Here is a 25383-nt window from a genome sequence, read left to right as displayed (position 1 = left end):
CGTAGAGGAACCGAACTACAGCATACCACTCTTGTTTGCACCTTTCGTGCGCACATACGGCGGGAAAAAGGCACGAAGCGCGCCCACAGTGTGCATTCTTATGGGCCGCTCAGTGGAGCATCCACACTAGCAGCGCGACGCTGTCGCCACCTACATGTCGAGCTCGCGGCGAATACCATGAAGAGCGTGCCTCCCCACTGGGGCAAGTCGTCAGGCTCCTTCCGCTGCTGCGCTCGTCACACGTCATACCGAGGTAGAACTGGTAGTACTTAACAGCAGCAGAAGGTAGCGCGCGCGGAATCGTCAACGCGTAGTCGCCGCGCAGTCGCCGCGCAACGCCGACGCACACGAATCGCGTGCAAAAACGCGTTAAGAAGCGTTTTATTCATCTCTAATAAACAAAATGAGTATTTGTGAATCCCTTGATTCAATGCGCCGCGCTAATGTAGTCCAAATCGTATCACATTGTTCCGTACACTTCCGAACGCGGTGGTGGGAGGTAAAGTAAATCGCGCGCGGCCGCTTCTGTCAGCCGCCATGTTGTTTGTTTTGGTATCGTACGGCAGTGGCCGCTGCCGGTTCCTTCAATGGTTGTCATCTCGCAACGAATGTGTTCTTCCCGCTCAACCCACAGCGCATGGTTATTCCGGGTGCTTATACAAAAGCTTTTCTTTTAGATGCGACGCTGAGAGCATCTCTTGCCGGCGGCCCTGTCCTGCGTGCGTCCGTCGTCCGTGTCTGCACAGCTGCGTCTCTCCTCCGCTCGCCTCCTTTCCTCTCTCCGATAGCGAACACACTCTCCCAACATTTGCGGTCGCGCTGCGGGCAGCGCTGCATGCGGCTGCGCACTGTGCGCATGTACAGTACTCTCTCTCTCTCTGCAGTCTCCTCTCCTTCGGATGCACTGCGCATAGAAGTAGAGTTCCTGTATATAGCTCCCCTAGGGGAGCAAAGTTGCGCGTCCATCCGCCATCTTGAGTTCCAGGTCGTGCGAGAAAGCCACCCTTCTCACATGTAGGCAGCCGCGCCAGCGGCAGCGGCGAGGAGGAGTGGCGAGGAACGGCCGGCGCACGACTCTCGGCTGCTTATCAGCTGAGCCGCTGCCGCCACTTCCACAACCGCCGATGCTCAGTTGAGCATAACTGACTGAATACGGGGTCTTGTGCACAGCACTGAAAGCGGGCTTTCCTGTCGAACTGGAACCCACGGCATGTGGCAATCAGAAGCGCAACTCTTGCGCTACGCAATATACAGGAACTCTTCATAGAAGCGGAGTGCCGCACTCCGGCCGGTCTCTCAGTCAACGGTCGTCCGCGCTTGCGCTTGCTCTCTTGCCATACCCGACGATTGCTTGATGCGACGCCAATGGAACCCCCTTCAGCGTCGCATCACACGAGGGTTCCCACGAGGGGAGGTGGGTGTAATTTTTTTAACATCTACCGCGCATACCGCGAGCGCATGGCTCTTGTGGGAGCATCGATCATTGATGGCAGAGCTGCCGTGTGAATTGATGGAAGCGCTTCTCTTTGTGATACAATATTCTAGGCGGCGCTTGAATTATTATTATTATTATTTTTTATTTTATTTTTATTTTTTATTTTTTTTTTTTTTTTTGAGAGGCAATTTTTTGGGGGTCGACCTACATTCGAGTCGACTTACAATCGTGTAAATACGGTGAAGCGGGGTTCGGCTGTAATATTAGTAGAAGCACAGCAAATGTAACAAGACTCAAGCATGTGATTTTTGTTTTTAACAGTTCAAAAGTTCAAAATATTGTTATATAGCAGACTTCATTCATGATTCCATTAAAGTCTGCCGTAACAGTATTTGGATTGTCCATACTTCAGTTACTGCAGACTGAAATTGTGACCATTATCATGGTCTGTTGTAAGGAAGTTACACTGTATTCGAACAAAAGCATTGTTCGCTTCAAATTTGCTTCAAAGCAAATATCAGTATTCGCACACCCATACTTTTTACAGCCATGCGCAGCCATATTCATCTGCATTTAATATGTTCCAATGAGCATAGTCACATGCTGCATGCACAACTTTTATGCACCACAAAGCACCACAGTTATGTTTTTAAGCACTCAGCCCATGCAGGAGTTAGCTTATAGTATACAGCAATCTTCAGCACCAATGTGCATTTGTTGCATAGGAGTTTTTTCAACTTTCTATGTATGCACTCCAAAAAGAGAGTTTTGTGTGCACTGTTGTTTTGTTTGCACACCAGTTTTGCTCGAGCGTCGTGTTTTATGGCCTGTTTTGTTCAACAGCAAAGTCGGCAGCAGCACTTGTCTGGTGATTTCACAGCCTAGTATCACCTACTTTTTCGTCTATAAGGGTGTATCTTCTTTAGTGGCGTCATAGCGTGAATGGGGAACTGTCAAGTAGGGTGTCATACGAGGTGCCTGTTTGGTCTTGTCTCCCCCCAGGTGTGCCGGTGACAGTGGCTGCACGTCGAGCATCGCGGTCATTGGTCCCGAGAACATGTTCACCGAGACAGGGAAGCACTGGCTCGTCCACAGAGAGTAGGTGTCACAAGCGAGGCTTTTGTCCACCTCACACGCAGTGCAACTCGGGCCAGGCGAACTTTTCCACCCTGCGTGCCCTTGGTCCTGTCACTTATGTGCTCTTGGTTCACTCGTGGCTTCCTTGTGTAGTTGGGAACGGTTGTGTAGTCGGTAGGGAGCGTACAGTGCACGCGTTGACTGTCAATGCAGGCATGCGCCCCCAAAGAAGTCATCTCCTACATCTTGCTCACTTGTGCACAGAAGTGCACCCCCATGTAGGCAGGCACAACTGCCGGTACGACACGTTGTTGTGTTCCAAGAGAGGGTGGCCGGGGACATTATTTTTTCTCACCACATCACCAGACGGCCATCCGGAGGCCATCTGGTTACATTATAGAGCACATAGCATTGCAGAGCAGCAGGGACGGAGCAGAGTTCGCAATTTATAAATTGCTTCGCTGGTATTTTAATACAATCATGTGCTGAGACATAAAATTGCTCCGCTTGTCTGAATGGGGTTTCTACGCATTTTGGGGTACCGTAAGGATAGTTCATTGTCACAGCTTGGTAGTTTTTTAGCTCGGGACAAGCTGATGACGTGCCTTGCTTTTGTCTGCTTTTGTGACATAGCATTTTATGGCAAAGTATTTTAGAGTACCACACAGGCTGCCTGCTTTTTAAAATGTTGACGCAGGTTCCCTTATTTCCTCCCTCCTGCTTCAACAATTCATCAAGGTCCTGGTGACGTCTAAGGCAAAGCTATGGCTCAGATGCTAGGGACTTGATGGGCTTTATGGAGACGTTACCATGGTTGTCATTAGGGAGTTTCTGGCCTAAAGATGGCAGATATGCCCTGCACAGTGCAGCTCACAACCTTTGAGGAAAAAAAACGTTTGTCCAGCTGTTGACCTGGAGGCAGCGTTCTTTCAAGGGGGGCTCACCTGTGAACATTCCTACGGGACTCGCTACTTCATGACTAACGGACTTAAAAACCTTCGTGCACCAATAGGAAAAGCTTTACAAATACATGTCGATATTCACAGTGGTCTAGTTTGCTTATTTGAAAGAGAGGTCACTTCTGTACTGAAATAAGATAATAAAACTTGCTAGACAGCTTGTTAGAAGCTAGTGCCATCTGCAGTGATGTGATAGCTGCACCGATTGCGCCTAACTGCGCCGAGAGGTAAATCCTGCTACATCCTGCTACAAGGACTCTGATTTCAAGCAATCTGCGCCAATCTTGCGCCGAAGCTTCGTTTCGCCGGGATTCCTCGATGTGGCGTGCTCTTTACGCCACGAGCGTTGAAGGGGAGGGAATCTTGGAGTGTTTTCTGCTCACGAAAACGCGCCGCGCACGCCACAGGCGCGCTGACACTGCCGCAGAACACCCGCACGCTGCGCGTGGCGCGGCCAGCGGCGGCAACAGGCGGCGGCTTCGGCCACGAAGTGGTGTGGGGATCCCGAGCGACTGCGCCTAACAGCTCTCTAAAATGCTGCTCAAGGCACACACGAAGTTGCTTGTGTGGTAAAAGAGCTTATAATGGGGGCGAAAGCAGTACTACAGTCGAGTCCACTTATAACGATGCCGTTTATAACAATATAGCGGCTATAACGATGAGCAGCTATGGCACCGTCAACTTTTGCATTCTTTCTATGGTAAATTAAACAGCTTATTACAATGCTCCAGTGCCACGATATCGGATATAACGTTTGAATCCAGTTATGTTGTGCACCAAAAGTGCAACAGTGATGACTCTAATGACGCAGTTGAGCAGCCTACTCAGGTGGTGTCTTCATAGGAGGCCCAATGCGTGATACAGTCCCTCGGGGACTTTGTTTCCGCCAAGGACATTTACCTCAGCTTGGTGAAGCCCCTATAGATGCTCTTAGAAAAGATATGCGCTAGATTCACACGCGGCAAACAAAGGTGACCGACTGTGGCTTCTTTTCCGCAAATTAGTAATAGTACCACCTTGCTGGCATGCGAATAATACCGTATTTACTCGCGTAATCCTCGCACTCGCGTAATCCTCGCACCCCTAATGTGAGCCAGCAAAACTTGGATTTTTTGGTTCCTCGCATAATCCCGCACCCCCAACTTTGCAGCGGCGAAAGTTGCCTGCTCGCGAAACCCGCATGGTGCACGCGCTCTCCAACACGCGCCCTCCCCCGCCGCCTCTCCGTTCGGCGGAGAGCGCTGTGTATTCAAGGCCATCCAGGCGCCCTAACAACCTGCATGGCTACTCCCTAACAGGCGCCCTAACACGCTACTCACACTGTCCTTGAGCCGGTTTCGCGTGCGCGCAACTAGACGGCGTTCGCGCAGCCCGCTGTCGTGTCGTCGTGTCGCCATCGTGGTCCCGTCGTTGAGCAGCAGCAGTCAGTGAGTCACTCGCGTCAGTGGTGGATAGCTCGCTGCCATTATGAGAACTTTTTGATCGCTTTGTTTTATGCTTGGTGCCGATCTGTTTGTTTTGTGCTTGGTGCCGTTTCGCCATGGGGAAGAACGCCAGCTACACTCGCTTTCAAATTGAAAGCGATAGAGTACGCGATCGAACACGGCAACCGCGCCGCAGGCAGGTACTTCAGCGTGCCTGGCGGCAATTTTATGATCGCTGATCAACGGGAGACTGTTTACGATAAGATAAAAAGAAATAGCTGCTGTTGGCAACACTGAGCTTACATATACAAAAAATGACCGCTACATTTAGCGGGATTGGCAGAAGGCAAATTGGCAACACTGTGCCCCGGATTTTTTCCCCCCGCATAATTCTCGCACCCCTAACTTCACATTGACTTTTCCGAAAAAAAAGTGCGAGGATTATGCGAGTAAATACGGTATGTTTTGAGCTCTGTTCTGTCTTTTTATTTTTATTTCGCAACCCACTTATAACAATTATCAGTTATAACGATGGGATTTCCTTGGCACTGGGATATTGTTATAAGTGGACTAGACTGTATTGGCCATCATCTGCGCTGATAGTGAAAGCACCCATGCAATATCTGCCAGGGTAGTAAGCTTAAATATCTTTGTCTGATCCAGCTGGCTGTCTCAAGCACTCCGAAACTTCCGCCATGAGGCACGCGCCTCCCCATTTGGGAAAGTTGGCAAGCTCCTTTTACTGTCACGCGCGTCGCACGTCAGTTTCTGACAGAGGTAGAAGGTGCCGCGGGTGCGATATCGTCGATGCGGGTGTAAAAATATTGCGCTCGCAACGCCAGTGCGCAAGAATTGCGTGTAAAAACGCGCCATGCAGTTCACGCTTTACTATCTGCTTTGCAATAAAGCTTGGCAAGTTAGCACAGGACCGGGATAATTGGAGATTAATGGAAGAGGCCTTTGCCCTACAGTGGGCGTAGATGGGCTGGTGATGGTGATGGTGATGATGAAAGCTTGGCAGGAGTTCACGTGACTAACTCTGAGGGGTCGAGATGGAGTGGGCATTGCAAGGGTAGCTAGCGGGAAAGGGGAAGGGACGAAAGTTCAAGATGGCTTAATTTGGGTCCGGCTGTAAGCCGGTTCATTGAACAGTCTTGAGCTTCGTGTCGTTCAGGAGGATCGCTACAGGAGCGCTTCAGGAAAGCATTTTATAATTAAACTTTCTTTGCAAAGCTACTCTTCGTGAAGAATGTGGTCGATGTTTTCACAGATTTTTTTTGTCTTCGTTTCAAATAAGTTAGCCGTTGGTCCACCTACTAATGATCATCATAGGTGACCCTCTTTCACAAGCTGGGTGGGAGCTTCATGAAGACAGAGTCTTGCCACTCAGAGAAAGCCAGAGAGTTGCCGTTTTTGCAAACCTAGTCCCCTGCAAATTGGAAAGCGAGTGTAGAAGTCAGAGAGGACATTTAGCATGCGATTTCGTCTTGGGAACCCGGAGAGAAACAGACATTTAGGCTGGGCGCTAGAAGCTTTTACATAAAATGCACTCAGTACATTCTGTCGCGTGTCACTGTGTTCCGTTGATTATGGTTTAGTGAAAAGTTCTGTAGCCTACCGATTGGAATGCTACCCCGATAGTCATTTTTTAAATAAAACTTCAAGTTCTTTCATGATCTGTTTGCTCATGCAGTGAATGCATGTACACACTCGCACAAACTCTTTAGGTGCTTGTCTTGAGGCATTTCATAGTCACTGCTAAAAGACATCTGTGCGACAGAAACTCGTCTGCACCGAAGGCATTTTACTTGTTTAAACATTTGTGTGCCCAGGATGCTGCTTTTGGGGCTCCTCTCGGTTGTTTTATTCCCCTTCTAGCAATATTTCTGAAATTTTAATTGCTGCTCCAAAACCTACTTTTGGCTGCTCCAAAAGCTGCTCCAAAATGACTCGACCCAATCACATCACTGCATCTGGTGAAAACTGAATTTTATTTATTTATTTATTCAGCTTACTACATTCGCCCAGAGGGCATTGTTGTAGGAGATACATAAAAAGTGTTCACTGCAGAAGCGGAATCATGAATCTCGTAATATACAAAAGTAAAAATCAACAGAGGCATCTTTTAAAAGTTTGCAGCAAAGAGCATTGTACAGCATATAAAGAGAACAGAGCCGAAGGCAAAAAAATAATAAGAGAAAAAAGGAAAACAAATAAAAAATGGACATTCTATAAAACGAGTCACAGCGGTCATCAAACTTTGCAGTGGGCAGCAACACGCAGCAGCAATAATGAATAAGAAAAAAACAGAAAAAACATATTTGATAGGAACAAATCACGGCAATTCAAGAAACACCGTTTTCACTGTCGCCACGCAGATAACACTTTACAGCGGTGTCAAACCTAACGTCAGATGCGCAAACGACGTTTTCCGGAAGCTTATTCCAATCACCAATTGTGCGCGGAAAAAAAGATGATTTAAAAAGCGAGGTGCGGCAATGAATTTCTCTGATCTTTTTGCTATTGTCTGTCCTTTTTGATACGTAAGCAGGCAGTTTTAAATAAGTCTGGCGGTTAATACCGGTCTTTTTGTTAGCTATCTGGTTGAGGAATAGTAGGCGACATACTGTGCGGCGAGTTTGTAAACAGTCCCAAGACAGTGCCTTTTTTTATTGCAGAAACACTGGTATTCTTGCCGAACGAACCAGTGACAAAGCGGGTAGCACGGTTTTGAATAGCTTCTAGTTTGTTAACTCTTTCGCTACCGCCGGAAAATTGACCAATTTTTAGGGGTCCAAGAAAACATTTTTTTTCCTGCTAAAAAAATTGTTAGGCACTAATTACGGGAACACAAAATGCAGATTTACCGGCCTTTCCAATAACACCAGTTTTTAAAATGTTTTTATATATCATAGTTATGAAAAAAAATATCAAAATCAAATTTTTTGTCAAGATGACGAAAAAAATTATAAAAAAGGAGTTGTGTATATCAAACCACCGGTAGTAGAAAAAATGTCGACTTGCGCGGAACAGTTTGTCAGGTATAAAAAAAATGTCAGCACGCACGGTGCTCGTGTCATGCGGTGAAGCCCAACCTCCAATTCAAAATGTGCAATTTCGGGTGGTTCTCTAGAATAAATCTGGCGGTTTGACATTATCAGAGGCATCAATTTGCCCCCACATAACGTAAAAACATCTTGTCAATGACTGACTTTGCATTTACAGCAAGCACAATATTTGGGACAAGCACGTGATGCGAAAAAAAACATGCATGAAGTTGAAAACGGAACGCCGTGGTTGATGCTTGTTGACGTTCACGGTCAGTTATCTCTCAAAACATAAAGCTGAGCTTTATTATCATCTTCTTACTCGCTATTGTAGCCTTGCTCGCAAAAATGAGGTACGATGCGCTAGAATTGTGCCCTGCGATCTTTGGCTGAGTAGCAGTTGCGCAATGAAAAAGATGAGCACATTGAGCCTCCTCTATAGCAGCGCCACCTAATAGTTTTCAAATGAAAGAGTACAAAAACTTATTGGAGACTCCGTCCGAATAGACAGTTCAACTAAGCAGCAACATTAGACCCCCGGATATACCCTCGCATGGAAATGAAACTGGAAGGCGAACAGCTGGCAGTGTAAGGCCGGTTTGAAGCGCTGTCCTCGGCAGAACAGATATCTGGCGACTGGGTGTGATCTTTTGACTTGCATCTGAAGTTCTTATCGCAGAAATCGGGTTAGGGTGGGGGGAAATCAGGAGCGGCGTGCTTTGTTCGAGGATCAGGCACGAACGCTCCAGGCGCCATGGCAGGTAGCCTTGAAGTTGGGTAACTGCATAGTAGCGCTAAATATGAATTCTCGATGCAGAAACGAAACCAAAACTGTTGCAAACTGTTCGCAAATGGTCCTGGGGTAAGTAGAACTACCACAGAACTTGAAACAACGTGCGCAAAGGCAATAAAACTGCCTAAAATCATAAAGTAGCTTTGCAACCAAGCACTGCTTGATATTTTCAGCCGATTTCTGGGATTATTACTGTCAGAGTGCGAACCTGACAATTGAAAATCGTTTGCTGGTTCACCATTCACGCTCTGATAGCAAAAAACAAATGCTGGTGCAGAGTAATTACGACTGGCAGGCATTCTTCTTGGTAGCTGTGACGCACGGTGACCACGCCCCTTTTCCACACCCAGGTGATTCTAAAGCGTGTCAAAAATCACGTTTCCGTTGCAAAAATGAAAACAAAACTGATTTTGAAAGGCAATTTTCTGATCTAACTTCGAACAGCTTTACTTGTTCGAGCAACGCCTGGAACGATATGAAAAGGCGCTCCCAAAGTATCGATCAAATTGATCGATTTTGAATAGGCGCGGTAGCGAAAGAGTTAATGAGTACCTTGGTGTCTGGATCCCATGCAGCCGCACCGTATTCTAGTATTGGGCGCACGTTAGTGACGTACAGTCTCCTTTACACCAAATGCATTTTTTGTTTATTATTTCACTACGAAAGTGATCTATTTTTAAACGAAGCCACTAGGCCGTTAGGGACATTTCTACGAATTTGTAAACCTTTTCATATCGGTACACAATGCTTTTTAAGCCCTTGGGTCATGAATTAGTAAGTCCCATAGAAATGGGGCCAGGTGAGTCTCCCAACAAATGCAGTTTGTTACTGTTGAAAATACTTGCAAACTGGCAGCACTACAGCTGGCAGAGGCTTATTTGTTATAGAGGAGAGGAGAAAACTACTTTGTATGCTTTTTGCCCTGAGTAGCTTTGCTGAAGCCGGGCTCATAGTGATAGGTGGGAGTTCATGCTAACGTGTTGATTACTATGGGCGTAAAGGCTTGTTCACCAAGAAAAGCACATAGACGTGCACCCCAATGGGTTGAAGACAGGCACTAGTCGATCGAAACCAAATAGATATATTGATATATTTTTTTCCTTTTTTCATGTATAAATCTGAATAAAAGAGTTTGTTTGAATCATGACCTTGTTCAGGTTATTATTTAATGGGCGCATGAAGGCCTTTGTTCCTGTTTGCACCATTCATAGCTGTCAGGCATCAACCAAAGCTTTCAGGCAGCTTTTATATATTCTGATTTCTTAAACTTACCGTATTTACTTGCGTAATGAACCCACTTTTTTTTTGCAAAAAATTTGGCATGAATTTTCGGTAGGGTTCATTATGCGGGAAAGAATTGCAACAGATTTTTAAAAGTTGAAGTTTCATACAATAAAGTTGCTAAGAGAAGCGCTGTCAGAACCTTACCATTTTCGTAAAAACACGTAGGTAATTATGTAATCATATTTCTTTTTTATTCCCAACATGCTAATGGACCCTTACTCGCCATGGAGCTATCTCACTGAAGTTGCTTGCAGCTTCACATTCGTTGTCGGGCCACAGTGCAACGGCTTCCATGCCGTCAAGGCACTCCATAACTTCTTTTCCCATACCGGGAAACTTCCCTTCTTTGGGCCCACGAAACACACGGCAATCCCTGTTCACTGCCCAAAAACCTCTCGTTTTTGCCTGTAGCGTACACGCACCGAGTCAAACTGAAGTGCTGCCCAGCCGCGCTGTGTCCGTGTGCATCAAACGTGTGCATGTGCTCCACCACCTTCAGTTTAAAACCGGCTGTGTAGCTCATGTACTGGCCCATTGTATGGCCCGCTCCAGGAGCACAAAAAAAGGTCGGAACACAGCTGAACAACAAAACCACTGAGCGTAATGGCAAAGTTAGCGAAGTTGCGGAACGGCAAGAGCAGAGGAGTGTGAGTGTGTTTAGTGCTTTGTTCGCACGCCGCAACGTTTTCATGGCGCAAGAAGGTTTTTTTTTTTTGTGTCCAGTAGGTGGTGCTCTGCAAGCGTGCAATTTTTAAATTGTGAACCACGGCATTCGCGCTCATGTCTCCTCTTGCTACTGTTGAGATTTCTTGTTGTTGGAATCCATTTATAGCATTTCTGCACATACTGTAATGCAATGCAGCAAAAGCTCGTTAATTTGAACTCGGTTAATTTAAACTTCCGGTTAATTCGAACTCACGCCCTGGTCCCGGCACAGCCCTGTACATTTCAATGGGGGAAAACTCCCCATAACTCCCGCCGCAGTGGCTCAGTGGCGAAGGCGTTGCGCTGCTGAGCATGAGGTCGCGGGTTCGATTCCCGGCTGCGACGGCCGCTTTTCTTATGGAGGCGAAAAGCAAAAACGCCCGTGTGCTTGAGATTTCGGCGCACGTTAAAGATCCCCAGGTGGTCGAAATTAATCCGGAGCCCTCCACTACGGCGCGCCTCATCGCCTGCGTTGCGTCGGTGCGTTAAACACCACAATCAATCAACCGATAATTCGTATGCATCGGTATCCAGAGCGGTTCGTTTGAACTATGATCTCCTGATTTCCATCGCTCTTCGCAGAAAAAGTCAGCCCAGACTGATTCAAATGTGTTGCAAATTCTATACCAAACCAAATTTACTAGAGATGCATAACAAAGAAACAAAAACAACAGCGTGGGGTGCGCACTACGCTCCTGCAACAGCTCATTTCACTTCTACAGAGGGCACCGCGCCACCGGTGCCAGTGCTCTGGCGCATGCCGTTATTATTTACAAAGCATTATTTACGAAATCACCTGCCACAAACGTGTAGTAGTGCCTAATTCGCGATAACGAGTCCAGAGGTGGCTTCTTTGTGTTATGCCCGCGCAGTGTGGTGCGGTTTCCATTCATTCTAGTGCCCTCCCGCTAATTGAACTCCGCTTAATTCGAACAATTTTATGGTCCTCTTCAAGTTCGAATTAACGGGCTTTTACTGTATCAAGTTACTGCGTTCGTCTACGGCATCAGCAACCATGCTGAGATAAAAGCTTATTCTTGCTGCATTTCCTATTTAAAGTGACAAAAAAAGTAAACTCTCAAGTAGAAAAGATGGGGGAGGGTTCATTATGCGAGTGGGTTCATTACGCGAGTAAATACAGTATCTTGCAGTTCTAATTTCACACAATCACTTGCTAAGGTCAGGTCATCAAAATGGGAAAGCAGTATCTGGTGGAATGTACAGAAGAAAGCTTGTCTTCTGGTGTAAACGGTGTGGAGGACAGAGAAGATAACAAAAAAAAGGAGGGGGGGCACAGAAGCATTCATGTCATTTGTCTCTACAAAGTGATGATCTGATTGTAGGGTTTAACGCGCCGACGCAACGCAGGCGATGAGGCGCGCCGTAGTGGAGGGCTCCGGATTATCTTTGACCACCTGGGGATCTTTATCGTGCGCCGAAATCTCGTACACACGGGCGTTTTTGCTTTTCGCCTCCATCAGAAAAGCGGCCGCCGCGGCCGGGAATCGAACCCGCGACATCTTGCTCAGCAGCACAACGCCTTAGCCACTGAGCCACCGCGGCGGGTGTCTCTACAAAGTAATGTGCATTGAAAACACAAGGGTTTAGCCAGGCATTCAAAATGCCCCGAGCTACTACTTGTCACCATCAGCCAAGGGAATGCATAGGGCAGACTGCAAGGTTCTCAAGACATGCACTCCCATGGAGGCTGTTGTTACATATTTGTGAACTGATGAGGTGTTAGTTCAGTCGCCGCACACACGCCACGGCAGTTGTCCTTGTTGGCATGGCCTTGTCAGCATTGAAACTGCAGGGCATGTGTGCGAGCTATGCAAAGTGTGTGACATAATTTGAGCCAATCCTTGAAATGAGGAAAGCTAAATTTCTGGCTGCAGAGTAGCCAGAAAATGATGTGAACTGCCTCACAATATTTTTTTGTAAAATAATTACTGAAGATGAGCCATTGGCTCTAGCAGAGTAAATCTAGCCAAAATTTTACAGCTAAGCTGTCAGTGCTGCTTCAGCTGAGATCTTCCATGTCCAGCTTCGGCGTACATGGAAAAAGAAATAAAACTCTTCTTGGCTCACAAAGAAAAAAAAAGAAAGAAAGAAAAGCTGTTCAATTCACTTCTCATGTAGTGGTCAGCGTTGCTGGAGCATCACTGGGGCAGAGATCGACGTGTGGCTTTTTTTTTTTTTTTTTAAGTGCAAAGTTGTAGGTAGTACAGTGAAAGCTCATTCATTTGGACCACAAGGTGAAGCCATCTCAGTTCGAATTTACGAAAGTTCGAACTAATGAAAGGGAAGAATAACAACATTACACTGCGACTGGAAAGCAGTAGGGCGTGTCAACAAATTGATGTATGTTTGAAAAAGTTTGGAATTGCAGCCTGCCTTTAGTCCTTAAGGGCAGCAGTTACCCCCTTTTGCTCTAACAAGTGAATGTAGTTAAAGCCTCCCTCCTCGCCTTCTTCAAAACTGAAGAGATCAGCAGCATCTAATCAGGTCATCACTTCCGAGTGGGTGGCTGCACTTGTGCTTCATCCTCCTCCCCGTCTTCTTCAGTGGAAGCAACAGGTTCTGCGCTGCTGACTGGATAAGTGACGTCTTCACCTCCAGCGCACCATAAATCCCGGCACTCGCGTCCACATCGATGTAGTCCGCAAAGAATGTGTCTTCCAAACCGTCTGGCATGGGGTTTTTGTATTGGTTCTTTGGTTTTACCCGATTCCGCCTTCTCTCTGTTCCGGGAAGGGGACGCGCCTTCACGTGTGGGCAGCAGGTACTTGGCCGTTCAATTCACCAGTGTAGCAGGCGAGTGCAGGAAGAGCTCAAGGCTTCTCCTGCACTTGCGCTGAGGAAGTGAAGACGCAGTTGAAAAAAAAGTGCTGGTCTAGTTCCACCATTTCTGCACGATGGTGGCGCCGGCACTCAATTGCTGGGAACTAAACAGGCGGTGTAGGTGTATGTACCTGAGGCTTGGGCTAAAAAAAAGATCCTTGTAGTTGTCGTCAGGGGTAAGGGGGAAACAAAGGCAAATTTACCATAGTGTACTGGTACATTCATTTAACCTTGGACTACAAGTATTGGCCAAAAAAAGCTGGAAAAGCTGGAAAGTCGCCCTTCTAGTATTTCGTGCTTTAATGCCTTGCGTGATGTGAGAGTGCAGAGATAAGTGCTAGAATTAGAGGCTTACTTGGGTAATAAGTTTAGTGGTAGAGAGTATGAGTTGATTCGCTGTAGTTCTAAAATGTGGAGCCAGCCACTGCACCGGATTAAGTAGTTGATCTGTGTTGTTAGCAAGTTTGGAGGGCTTTTTCGTAGGAACTTAGCTTCAATGTTGCGCTCCATTCCTTACCTTAAAGGGACCCATAAAAGCTTTGTGAAGGTGGCAATCAAATGCATTCAGGTGGTTGAACACATAACAGGGGATTTTTTAGCCAAGTGTGAGCCCCATACGTTGTACCGATAATTTGTAAACAATTTTTGAAGATAGCCTTTCTCACCCAATAAGCGCGACGCCGCAGCGAGCCGCTCGCTGCTGAAGAAACGGCAATCGCGGCTGACGCAATGGCGAGCCGCCCCCTGATTCACCCAATCGCCGGCGAGGTCGGCCGCCGGCAACGTCACTGCCATTGGCTTCCGGCTGCTCTTCCTCCTTCCTGCGCGATCCCAAGGCAAAGGTGGGTCCGCAGCGATTGACGCGTGCCTAGGCGCAGGAATATAGCTGGCGCAGAACGGAAGTCGAGCGTCGCGATGTCACATGGCTGTTCCCAGTGTTTCCAGCTGCTTTGAAAGCAGCAGAGAGGGAAGAGGAATCGATCAGCAAGGGGGGAGAGGTGCATTTAATTGCTTCTGGCGCAGCCAATACTGAATCTAGATCAATAATTCCAATGGCATTGCATCACTATATTGGTGCTACGCGACAATTTGTAACTTTTACAAAAGGCTTTTCTCGGTCCCTTTAAGTAAATGCAACCAGAAATTGGGGAGGTTCAAAGGAAGGGGAAATAAAAGGGGGGCGGCAATTGAGCATTAGGATCAAATCACTGCGTGTACATAGATATTTCTTGGATGAAGAGGTAGCATAGTATGTGGTGCGTTAGATTATACAAGGGCCTTCCTACCCTTTAGTGGTTTAAGGCAAAACTTCGTAGCTAATGGAGGAATACAGGTAATGTATGATACAACATTCTATTGTGGGCTACGATTAGATGGCACTTGTTTACCAAACTTGCACTTGAGCTCGACTTTGGCTCTGAACATATATTTTACTTCTAACAGTGAGAGTTAGGGAGTAACTACCTAGTTAGATATCATTTTAGCTTCTTTGCTTCGGCAGGGCAGTGGTTGCATGAAGAAAAATTTCTAACAAAGCCATGTAATTTGGGACAACATATTGTAGTAGGTCGCGGGTTTGATTCCCGGCCGCGGTGGCCGCTTTTCTGATGGAGGCGAAAAGCAAAAACGCCCGTGTGTACGAGATTTCAACGCATGTTAAAGATCCCCAGGTGGTCAAAATTAATCCGGAGCCCTCCACTAAGGCGCGCCTCATCGCCTGCGTTGCGTCGGCACGTTAAACCCTACAATCAATCAATCAATCAATCAACATATTGTAGTTGGACTGCAATGACTGATGTCTGGGTACATCCCAAATTGCAGAATATATTTTATTTCTGGGCATAATAGCTTGAGTGTTATGCCTGTTTATGTAGTTTCCCATATGCAAAGTTTGCATGCCAAGAGAAGAAAAAGAGCGAGGTTCTATTTTAATTATTCATAGTGCCTAACACGCCTAAGAGAAGTGTGCTAGCAATTCACAAGAAGGAAGTAATGCTCCTTCATTAAAATACATCAGTTTGAGAGCAGTTAAAATAGTGGCTTGTTCCTGCAGCAAGGCAAGTAACAGACACCAACACTGAATATTTATAGCCATGTACGCATATTTCTGCAAAGCACACCCAACACTGCACCCATGCCCTGTGAATCGTTCTCTGTTGAGCACATGCTGAAGTGTGTGGCCACTGTGGACGTGTGTGTTTCTCTCACGATTATGTACCAAATGAACAGAGCCTTTGAACTTGGGCTGCTCACACTAAAGCAATTGCCTGGGCGGGGTACAAGCATGCCCTGTGCTCCCCTGGTATCAGTTTGCCCACGACACTTGTGCCGTATGCAGTCAGTAGCACAACTGCCGGGAAGCTTATTTGTGCTGTCATAGTTCTGTACTGTTTTGCCAGGCAACCAGTTGAACAGTAGGCAGTGTTCTTGCCAATCATTCTGGGGACCTTCTGCTTGTTCCAGAGCAAGTTCTGACCTGTACAGGTGTAGCATCACCCAAAGCACGTCTTTTACAAAAAGGGCGATGCACATTGTAGAAGAAGTGACAACTGGGCTAGTTGGCAATGGATATGGGACATCTTGAAGGTAGCGCACTTAAACACGGACACTAGGGAAGAAACGACAAACCAGCGCTGTGGTTTGTCGTTTCTTCCCTAGTGTCCGTGTTTAAGTGCGCTACCTTCAAGATGTCCCATATCCGATGCACATTGGTCATTTTGGGAAGTGATGTTGGCTGTGACGTTGGCACTTAGCAGGCTAGCCAAAGTCGCATTCTTCTCTTGATGCAGATGGCGATGTGCGCCTGCAGATTGGTTATTTACAGAGCCTTGTTGGCTGTGACGTTATGACGTGATTTGGAGAAACACGTTGCACAGCCAGGGTCTTTAGCTGCATGTACTTTAGCTGTGTTTCGTGTGTGTGTGCAGGTGAGCAGTGGAAATAATGGACTGTCATAGGGTGTGCGCATCCCCTGAAGGGCTTCAGGCACGTCACACTGCACGCACCAGGCGAGCTCAAATAAATTATAGCTTGTTGCCGTTGTTAATTTTATGCTATTATAATTTTATCTGCTGAAACGTTTTATGTGTCTGATTTTAAGGCGTGGTGCATGTTTTGTGTTAGGAGCCAGGCTTCCCATGTGGGGCATTTTTTTTATTCAAGCAAGGTATGCCCAAAGATGAAAAATTCAAATGCTTGATTTCAACATTACCCCAGGAATATGGGCAGTGTTTACCTACACATTCATTGGCACAGTCCAATGGGCTCAATTACAACCTGGGCCAAAAGCATCAATTATATCCGGAGTGGGCTTTATCCAAGTTATGATAAGGGCACAGAACGAAAAATTTTCTGGTCACACAAGCCTGAGTATGCTCAGATTAGCTGGCTAGTTAGGTTACTGGTTACTAGAGTAGTTAGTCCCTTCAGTCATGTCATTGTCTTCAAGCTCTCAGTTGTCAGAAACATTGCCTTAAAAAATGCCAATATCAGAAATAATGCCCCACAGTTCTCATAGTTTTTTAGATTGTACTGTCGAAAACTCAATTTTTGTTTCTGATATATGAGTGCAGACCTGATCCATCCAGCGGGATTAGCCCCATGCATGTGACAGTGAAATTTTGAATGGATCATCAGTTGTTGGCTCCATGGAAGTTTGTTGTATACCTCGGTCTGAACCAAATTTCAGGGGCTCTGGTATATAAAGATGTCCGTTATATCTGAGTTGTGGCTTGTCAACTGTGCTGCTTTCACTATATCTTGTGCAGTAGCCAGTGAACGGAGCATGCAAAACGGATAGACTTCACACCTACAGCCATTCGATAAAGCTGTTCTCCAAGCTTTTCATCCTCACTTTTGCTTTTTTTTTTTCTCCCTGCCCCTTCATGTCACTCACCACTTAAAAGTCGTCACCACGTCTTTCACAGCCGTTGTATTCATTTAAGTTGCAGTTTATTGACACAAATTATACATGCACAGTGCATTGCATGATTGTGTGCACTGGTTTGTTTTTCTAGTATGCTTAATTTGACTTTAGTCCATTTGGTTGCTTACCTATATGTATCAGAATGTCCAACTGGAACCTAACCAAAACCTAGAAGCGTAACCGGACCGTTACTTTCACTAGGGCTGAGCCTGAAGCACACCAAGTCTGAACCAACACTGAAACAAAGAAAAGGGAATGGTAACCGGTTCAAAATGGTTTGTTCATGCACTGTTGAAAAAGTGCGTACGTACCCTTTGTGGCCTTTCTCTTTTACCGACTGTCAAGCTCCTAATTCCTCACCAAATTTACTCTTCCTGTGATCAGTTACAAGAATATAAACACCCTGTTGTCGGTCATGACGTGGGGAACAGAAGTTACTGGCTGTGCTGCAAGGCTGTGCAAAAGAAATGGTATCACCCTCTGTGCAGTGCATGGGTGGTACGAAACATTGTCTCTGCTTTCTGGCATAGGTCTGACCGGGGCCAGTACAGAAGCGGGCAGGCCAGTAGCTTGCTTCACTGCACAAGTGTGGGCCTGCACTCTAAATGTTCCTACTTGTTGAACTGCATATTTTGTTTAAAAAAAGGTCGCACACCTGGTGAGTGTTAGTGACGGAGAAACGTCTTTACGTGGGAAATAAGAAAGGAGAGAGAACGTGCATTTGGTTTTAAAATAATGGGAGGGGTAACCGAATGTGGATAGTTTGTGCTCTCTTTTGATGCTATCAACATCAACCACGGAATAAACGAAAAACCAAAATGCCAAATTGGTTCAAGGGATTCCTCCTCCTGTTTGATTTCCCTCATAACTGTACATGTCATCATTGTGAATTTAGCATTTCCTGTGGTTCCTGGTATAATGGTCAGTCTTTCGCCTTTCGCAATTCGTAGAGTAGACAAGTTTACATTTTTCTACAAAGCCAAACATGGCACTAGTAGATATAACACAAAAATTGTCAGCGCATGAAGTGCAGTTTTCCTCCTTTTTAAAGAACATCAAGACCTACCCCCAGCATTTCAGGCACTACGGTATATCATCCTTGAGGAAAAAGCAATACTAAAGTAGACGCAGAAATGCAGACAAACTTGTGCTCATAGTTTTTGGCAAACACTTTTTTTGTTCTGTCTCGTTTGCTTTGGTGTTGCCTTATTAACAAAGAGGAAAAGTCTCTGTCCAGTTAACATTGAAGTTTTACTGTTGCTCTCTTTGCAGAGTTGGGGAATGGTTTTCGACAAATTAAAGGTGCCCCTCCCAAATAGGCCTCTGTGTCCTGGTTCAAGCGGTGGTTTACCCGTTTCAGTTGGTACTTGCATAATCTCTCGATGGATTCCACATTATGATTGCAAGCGTCAGGCAGAATGGAGGCATTTACCCGCACACAGGCAGCAGTGATGGCTATATCAAAATACGTACCGGTGATCCGAGCCTTAATGTAGTGATGGATTAAAAAACAGCTTCTTTTATAAGGAAATGGTTGCTTGCGGCCACTATCCGCGAACTCTTATAATCAAATTCCGCTTTTGTAGTTGGCACAAACATTTTTGCGTCTTATGCCACAACTGATTTTTAAAAAATCTGCTGCTGGCAGTGAAACAGGTCTCTGGCACCAGAGCTTCCAGGCTGCTTTGCAGACTTGCCTCCAGTAACCTCATACCTGGTGTGGTACAGTGGGATCCACTGTTAAAGGGAAACGGCGAGCGCGTGGCCACTGCGCTCCGCGAAGCGCCAGCAAGCGGCTTCTCTTGTCTCATGCGGTCAGTGCGCATGTGCCGGCTGTCTCCGATTCTCGCCGCTTCTTGGCGCCGGCGCTTCGGAGCGCAGTGGCCATGCACTCGCTGTTTCCCTTTAACAGTGGACCCCACTGTACATGCAATGAATTACTCGCTCTACTTTAGAGGTAGCTTGTGCAGTTCATTGGTTTGAAGCGAAGAACAAATTACTGCGAGAAAATTTTCTTCGAGATTAATGTTTAAACAAAAAAGTGACCTTTCAGAAGGCTTTCTGGGCTGGACAAGTTGACATGCTATTGGACGCATTTGTGCACATTACGAAACAAAAATTAGGTACTCGAGCTGTAGCTGTAGGAGTTCTGATGTGAAAAGGAAGCTGTTTTGTGCAAGGCCAAAAGGTCCATATTAGGCTTGCACTTGCAGTTGCACTGGCTGTGGCACTGCCAGCTAAAAATTGGACTGGGTTGTTATCTAGTCTGTCCCTTATCTGTTTAATTATGTCATTTTTGTGTCTTTAGTTAATTATGAACTGTCTCGACATGGTTTCGAGACGCTTTCGTATGCAAGGAAACACACCGCTACAGATTTTAGTCTCCAGTTTTCCCCTTCCCATAGCTTGATTAGTCGACTTCAGAGCATCCAACTAGAGTTAGCTGGGTGATACAGCTGTGCTGACCCTTGAGGTACTGCAATGACATCTAGTTAAAACACCATCATGTCAGCCTGGAACCACTCCCCCTGTGTTTGGTTGCCCTGTGCTGCAACTCCTTGCTTATGGTTGTTTCGCAGTGGCAGCAAGAAGCCTGGTGAAGACACAGACTGCATCAAGGAGGCTGAGGGTGTGACCGAGAAGCCTGCTGTGCACTCGCACAAGGGAACATCGCATCTGCCTGAAAGCGAGGGCAGCAGTGACCGGTTCCTCCTGAAACTTCAAGACCTTCCCCGGGATGCCACTCCAGCTCAAATTGCCAGGCACTTGCAGCATGCTGGCATCGAGGTGTCACGAGGCGCGGGCGACGTCCTCCTATTGACCGACAGGAATAACGAGCCCTCTGGCGTAGCCTTTGCCCAGGTGGCCTCAAAAGAGGACCAGGACAGAGCCCTCAACTACATGTGGGAAAGCGCCAAACTGATGGGCCATGAGATCAGGGCTGACGTGGCCAAAACGAAGGATGTTTGTTGCTACATAATGACGAGGAGACCGGCACAGGAAGCTCAGAGAACAGACACCGCCTCCAGCCGCACCATTCTTGTCCGGAACCTGTCGCCTCTCTGTACAGAGGGGAGGCTGAGGCAGCACCTTGCACATTGTGAGATAACGAAAGTGGAGCGTGAGCAGTTCCCTGACAGGGCTCAGAGAGCAGCGTTCGTACAGTTTGCGAGTGCTGATGATGCCCGGAGGGCTTTGGCCATGAACGGCAAGGCACTGACTGGGAAGAAGCTGGAGCTGCATCTAGTTTCTGAAGATTATGCTAGCAGACTCCTTGGGGGAGATCTCTTGAACTTAGCATCATATGCGGAAAAGAAGGTTTCACAACCAGGCAAAAAGTTGACTGGGGGGAAAAGAGTAACCAGGACCCTCGTGGAGCGGAAAAGTAAACACACCTTCCAGAAAGTTACGGAACAGCAGCTGGTCGAAGCACTGCGGACTATAAAGGGCCAACACAAGGTTTTCATCGAGAATCTTCCTTTCAGCACTGGCCAAATTGAGGACCTGCTCTGGCCTGCCAAGCCCAACCAAGTCATTCGCATTCAGCGCGCCAATGGTTCCTTCTCGGCCAAGGCAGTACTGTCGTTTGCAAGTCTGGCCGATGCTCAGGAAGTGGCCAAGAAAGATGGCCAGATGATCTTTGGCCGCCAGGTCAAAGCCCAGCTGTTGACTCCTGATGAGCCCAGCCATAAAGATGAGAACGTGGCGGCCAAAGTAGTGGCTTCTGCCCCTTCTTCCTTGTAAACGAGTGTTTCGGGACGGCGTCTTGCCCCTTTTCATGTGTAGTAAATGAAAGATTAGGTTTTAGCTATACATGTTGCTGAGTGAGTTGGTTCATTTTACAGAAAAAAGATTTAGCGCAGCGAAAGACACGGGCGGCGAAAAGCACGGGACGAGCATGCCCACAGCGCATGTTGCGCCAACTATGTAAAAGCCCATACTTGGGCACTTGTACTGCACGTAATGTACAGCCGTGAGCTGAAGTAAACGGACCACGCGAGCGGTGGCCAAAACTAATCGCTGCGCCGTCTGGTTGCGCAGCGCCTGCTGTCGAGACCGCGCACAGCGCAGGCGCGGCCAACCAGTTTTCCATGCATGCCACTATCACTTGCTTCATCGCGACTAATTCTTGCTTCGATAAATCAACGGCAGGGGAATCCCGCCGCGCAGTTAGGGAAACACTGCCGGGCACCGCCGTATATTTAAAACGGTGCGACTCACCTGATATGCGGCAATGGTTCTACGCTGTCACACATAGCGTCCTGTAGCTGCGAATACGGCTCGTACCCTTTCTGTTCTTCGGTATCACAAGGCTGCAGTGGGAAAGCATTGCAGTAAATACATCCGAAAAAAGGTCTTTGTCTTAGCTGAAGAGTGTACGGGCTATTTTGCTTGTTTTGATTGCTTCTTTATTTGCTTGTATGTCGGCTGGGCTGATCTGTGTTGGGGGTGCGGAGCGCACGTGTCAGAACATTTTTTGCCTTCCGGAACTTCTAGGAAAGTATGGATGTCGCGTATTATGTCCGAAACGGGCGGAGGTGAGCTGGCAAAGTGTATAACATTTTTACCAGTGTTTTTGTCACCTGAGCGGCACCATTTTTGTCCCGGGTTAGGGAGGTGACGATAATGGTCTTTGAGGGTGTTATAAGGGTCATGGTAGATAGAAGCTCCCAGTAAAGACACGAGAACTGTGAGGTCAGTCGAGGGGTGAGGAGGTTTAAATGGGGTGAACGCAAAAATGTGTACCCGGGGATTATGTTGTCAAAACTACGCGGTCACGTTTCGATTCGTCGCGGGTCTACGGCTGTAGCCACTACCGCAGAGATATGTTGACAAAGGAGTAAGTGATGGCTCTTTTGTAATGCGTGCACAGCCCGTCTTCTTCGAATGCCGGCGCCGGCTATCAAAGAAGGGAACCTTCTGCGCGGAGCTTAATTTTAGGTGTGCATTGCATGGCTGGAAATTCATACGGTACACCCGAGGTTTGATCGTTCAGTGCATGCTTCAGTGCATGCTTCTCAGTTGGAGCTGTTGTCTTGTTTCTTCGGTAGCGTGTTTTTGATAAACACCTTGGAGTTTCCGCATGAGAGTGCGAGCTAGAGTTCGGTCATATGGCTATCTGTGTACACAACTATTGACTGTATTTGTGGCCGATCAGCGGCCTATACTCGGTTACAACTCAAGAACGGCACCACCTCATGTAGTGTATCACTCCGCCAAAGCGCCGGACCCGTGATTTAAGTGCGCGCGCGTTTTGAAAGGGGTTTGCTATGAATGCGTGATATCGTCTGCCTTGTCTCACGCAGTTTGTTTGTCGTCACTGGAGTCGTTTATAAGCATATTATGTCCAAAAAATCACGGGAACGGCTCACGCCATGTTCAAAATATTCCCAGTAACGCCCTACTTGCGCCGCGCGGAGAAACATCCGGCTACGGTGATAAGGCACAGCGGCAACTTCCGGTGCCGTTCTTAAGTTGTCACCGAGTATAGTATCGGTTTATTGTTAGGTCCTCCTGACTCTCCGTTGTGACGTCTTATTTAGAGGCCGGACTTTTGTAATTAAACTTAAGTGCATGGCGTTGTGAATGAAATGGGGCTGCCCGCAGGTCTTGGGATTTGCCCGACCTCTGATTTTTTATTTCAGTGGTACTCGGCCGGCAGCATTCCGAGGACTCCTTCGGGGCTTGCAAAAGTGGTGGGGTGATATGTGTCGTATTGTAACACAATTAACCCTTGCAGCCAAAGTTGCTCATACACATCTCCCTATGCTGGCTTTTGAGTGTGGCTTTTCTGCATAATTGGAATGCTGTGCGAAAAGCCAGCTTTAAAATTTGTGCTGTGCGGAGAAGTTATTCTAACATATAATGCAGCAAATCCGCTTTTTTTTTTTTTTAGTTCGTGGCAGGATTTGGAAAAAAAAAAGGAAATTGGGAGTATCGCAGAGGGACCCACGGAGTCTGAAGTGTCTTTACCGACCTTTTTTTCTCTGCGGACCCCCATCTGAGAACGACGGCCCTGTGCAATGCTTTGTAAAATATTACGTGTAAATTTTTTTAATGCAACCGTCGTTTGTTTGCCGCATGCGGTCGACCATAAGCCAGTAATCTTTTTATCTTATATCATTGAATGACCGATCCCTCTTTGGTTCAAATCCTTCAATTTCAACTCGTGTCACAGAAGTGCGCAAGAACGGTCAATACTGTTTTCAAGCGGAAATATTGTAATTGAAAGCTGTAGTTTGTATGTGTTTCGATAGTCGCTGGGCATTTAAAGCTGGGTTCAATGGTGTCCCACATCGCAAAGAAGTTTTTGAACATTAAATGTATGTGTCGGTGCCTCGAACTTGAAAAAACTCCGAAGCTGGATTTTTCCGAGCACTTGCGGAATGACGTATATCCCTCATACGCCAAACGAAGTTTCATAAAGCAATGCAGTACATACCTAAACACAGCTGTCAAAACATCGTGTAAGCTTAGCGTCAATAATTTTTCAACTTCGCTGACATTCTCAGGATGCCTATAATTTTGCATCTATCCTCAAAACCGACGCAGATGGGGTTTTGTCTTATTTTCTTCGACTGCACAGTGATTTTTTTCTGCTTCATTATCTGCTTCAATATATGACGCAGGGGGGGGGGGGGGGGGGGGATGCAAAAAAAAAAAAAAAAACTAAAATCACCAGCGCACCAACTCTGCCAGCGGGCCGCCGATTGCGCCAGCGCGCCATTTCCACAGCAGACAGCGAAAGGGCTGCGCGGTTACCCTGACATCAATTTTTAGGGGCGTGAGACGATCGCGAAGAAGCGAGCGATAGCGGCATGTGTGCTGTACTGCTAGGCCGCGCCTGCGCTGTGCACGTTCTCGACAGCAGGCGCCGCGCAACCAGGCGGCGCAGCGATTATTTTTGGCCACCGCTCCCATGGTCCGTTTACTTCAGCTCACGGCTGTACATACTAGCATGGTGAAGCATTAGAATCGCATGTTCCATGCATGTACTGCTGGTCCTGAAGGTTAATTATACACATATGTGAAGTGCTGCACACTACCCAGCCACTGAGAATGGAGTTCGTGTGTGTTCTTGGTTCCTCACTCCTTGAAGACTGTTGTTGAGGATAAAGAAGATGCTTGGTCACCGGACAGTGCTGCATTCGGGACCACTTCCATGTACCTTTTTAATAGTGTTGCTGTTGGCTGCTTGGCAATTCTTTGTGGTCAACCCACCGAGAAAGAAGTATTTGAGGAGGGGAATCCGCTGGGCTGGGACAGCGCGGACGAGCAGCGCGATAATGTCGCTGCCTGGCAAGGAGGAAATGCAGCTTGCGGAGCAGCACAACAGATGACGCGTCAAGCGCGTTGCCATAGTTTACTTGTTCTATGGTCGCGACGCACAAAAATCGTAATTACATCGAATATACTGTAAACATTGCCAGATTTCTTAATGTAAAATAAATAAATAGAAGTGCTGGACATTTTAGCAGCAGTTATTAATAAATACTGCCCTAGTCACAAGTCATATCGCGCTTGAAACGAAGCTCCATGAGAAGGAATCCCGGAGCAGACAACGTCTTCCAATGCCGCCACCTCACCACGAGTGGTTCGCTCTCGCCTCTCGCGGGCTTCTCAGAATTGCGCGCGCTTTTCATGTTGCACAAGCAGGGCGGGCAGGGCAGGTAGGACGGGGAAGTTAGGACAGTCTAAATATAAACTAATGGCATAGAGGGTAACAACCAGCATTCACTGTTACTAATGATACCTAACTTCTCAACCACATGTTCTTTTTTATTGTAGGTTTTGCGTTCTAAAAAAAATCAAAGCCCCTTCATCTTACGACAACGATGTCTGAAATGCAAAGATTTCTTCCACCACAAACTGACTCCAATGAAAGTCCAGTTG

At 46.9% G+C, this 25383-nt stretch overlaps 1 protein-coding gene across 1 annotated transcript in view; it reads left to right on the top strand.

The window, feature by feature from the left end:
- The window catches only part of LOC144156877 (presequence protease, mitochondrial-like), a 229479-nt gene extending 205406 nt beyond the window's left edge, over window positions 1-24073 (top strand). The window contains exons 27-28 of the mRNA XM_077688398.1: window positions 2438-2533; window positions 20070-24073. Of these exons, the coding sequence (XP_077544524.1) occupies window positions 2438-2533; window positions 20070-21234 (1261 nt within the window). The 3' untranslated portion in view covers window positions 21235-24073. The remainder of the gene's footprint in view (window positions 1-2437; window positions 2534-20069) is intronic.
- Window positions 24074-25383: the final 1310 nt, after the last annotated feature.

This window comes from Haemaphysalis longicornis, unplaced genomic scaffold (assembly GCF_048455015.1).
Source record: "Haemaphysalis longicornis isolate Haplotype H1 unplaced genomic scaffold, Haemaphysalis longicornis Haplotype H1 scaffold_1, whole genome shotgun sequence".
In the NCBI taxonomy this organism is placed as follows: domain Eukaryota; kingdom Metazoa; phylum Arthropoda; class Arachnida; order Ixodida; family Ixodidae; genus Haemaphysalis; species Haemaphysalis longicornis.
This window is presented reverse-complemented; position numbering and strand designations above follow the sequence as displayed.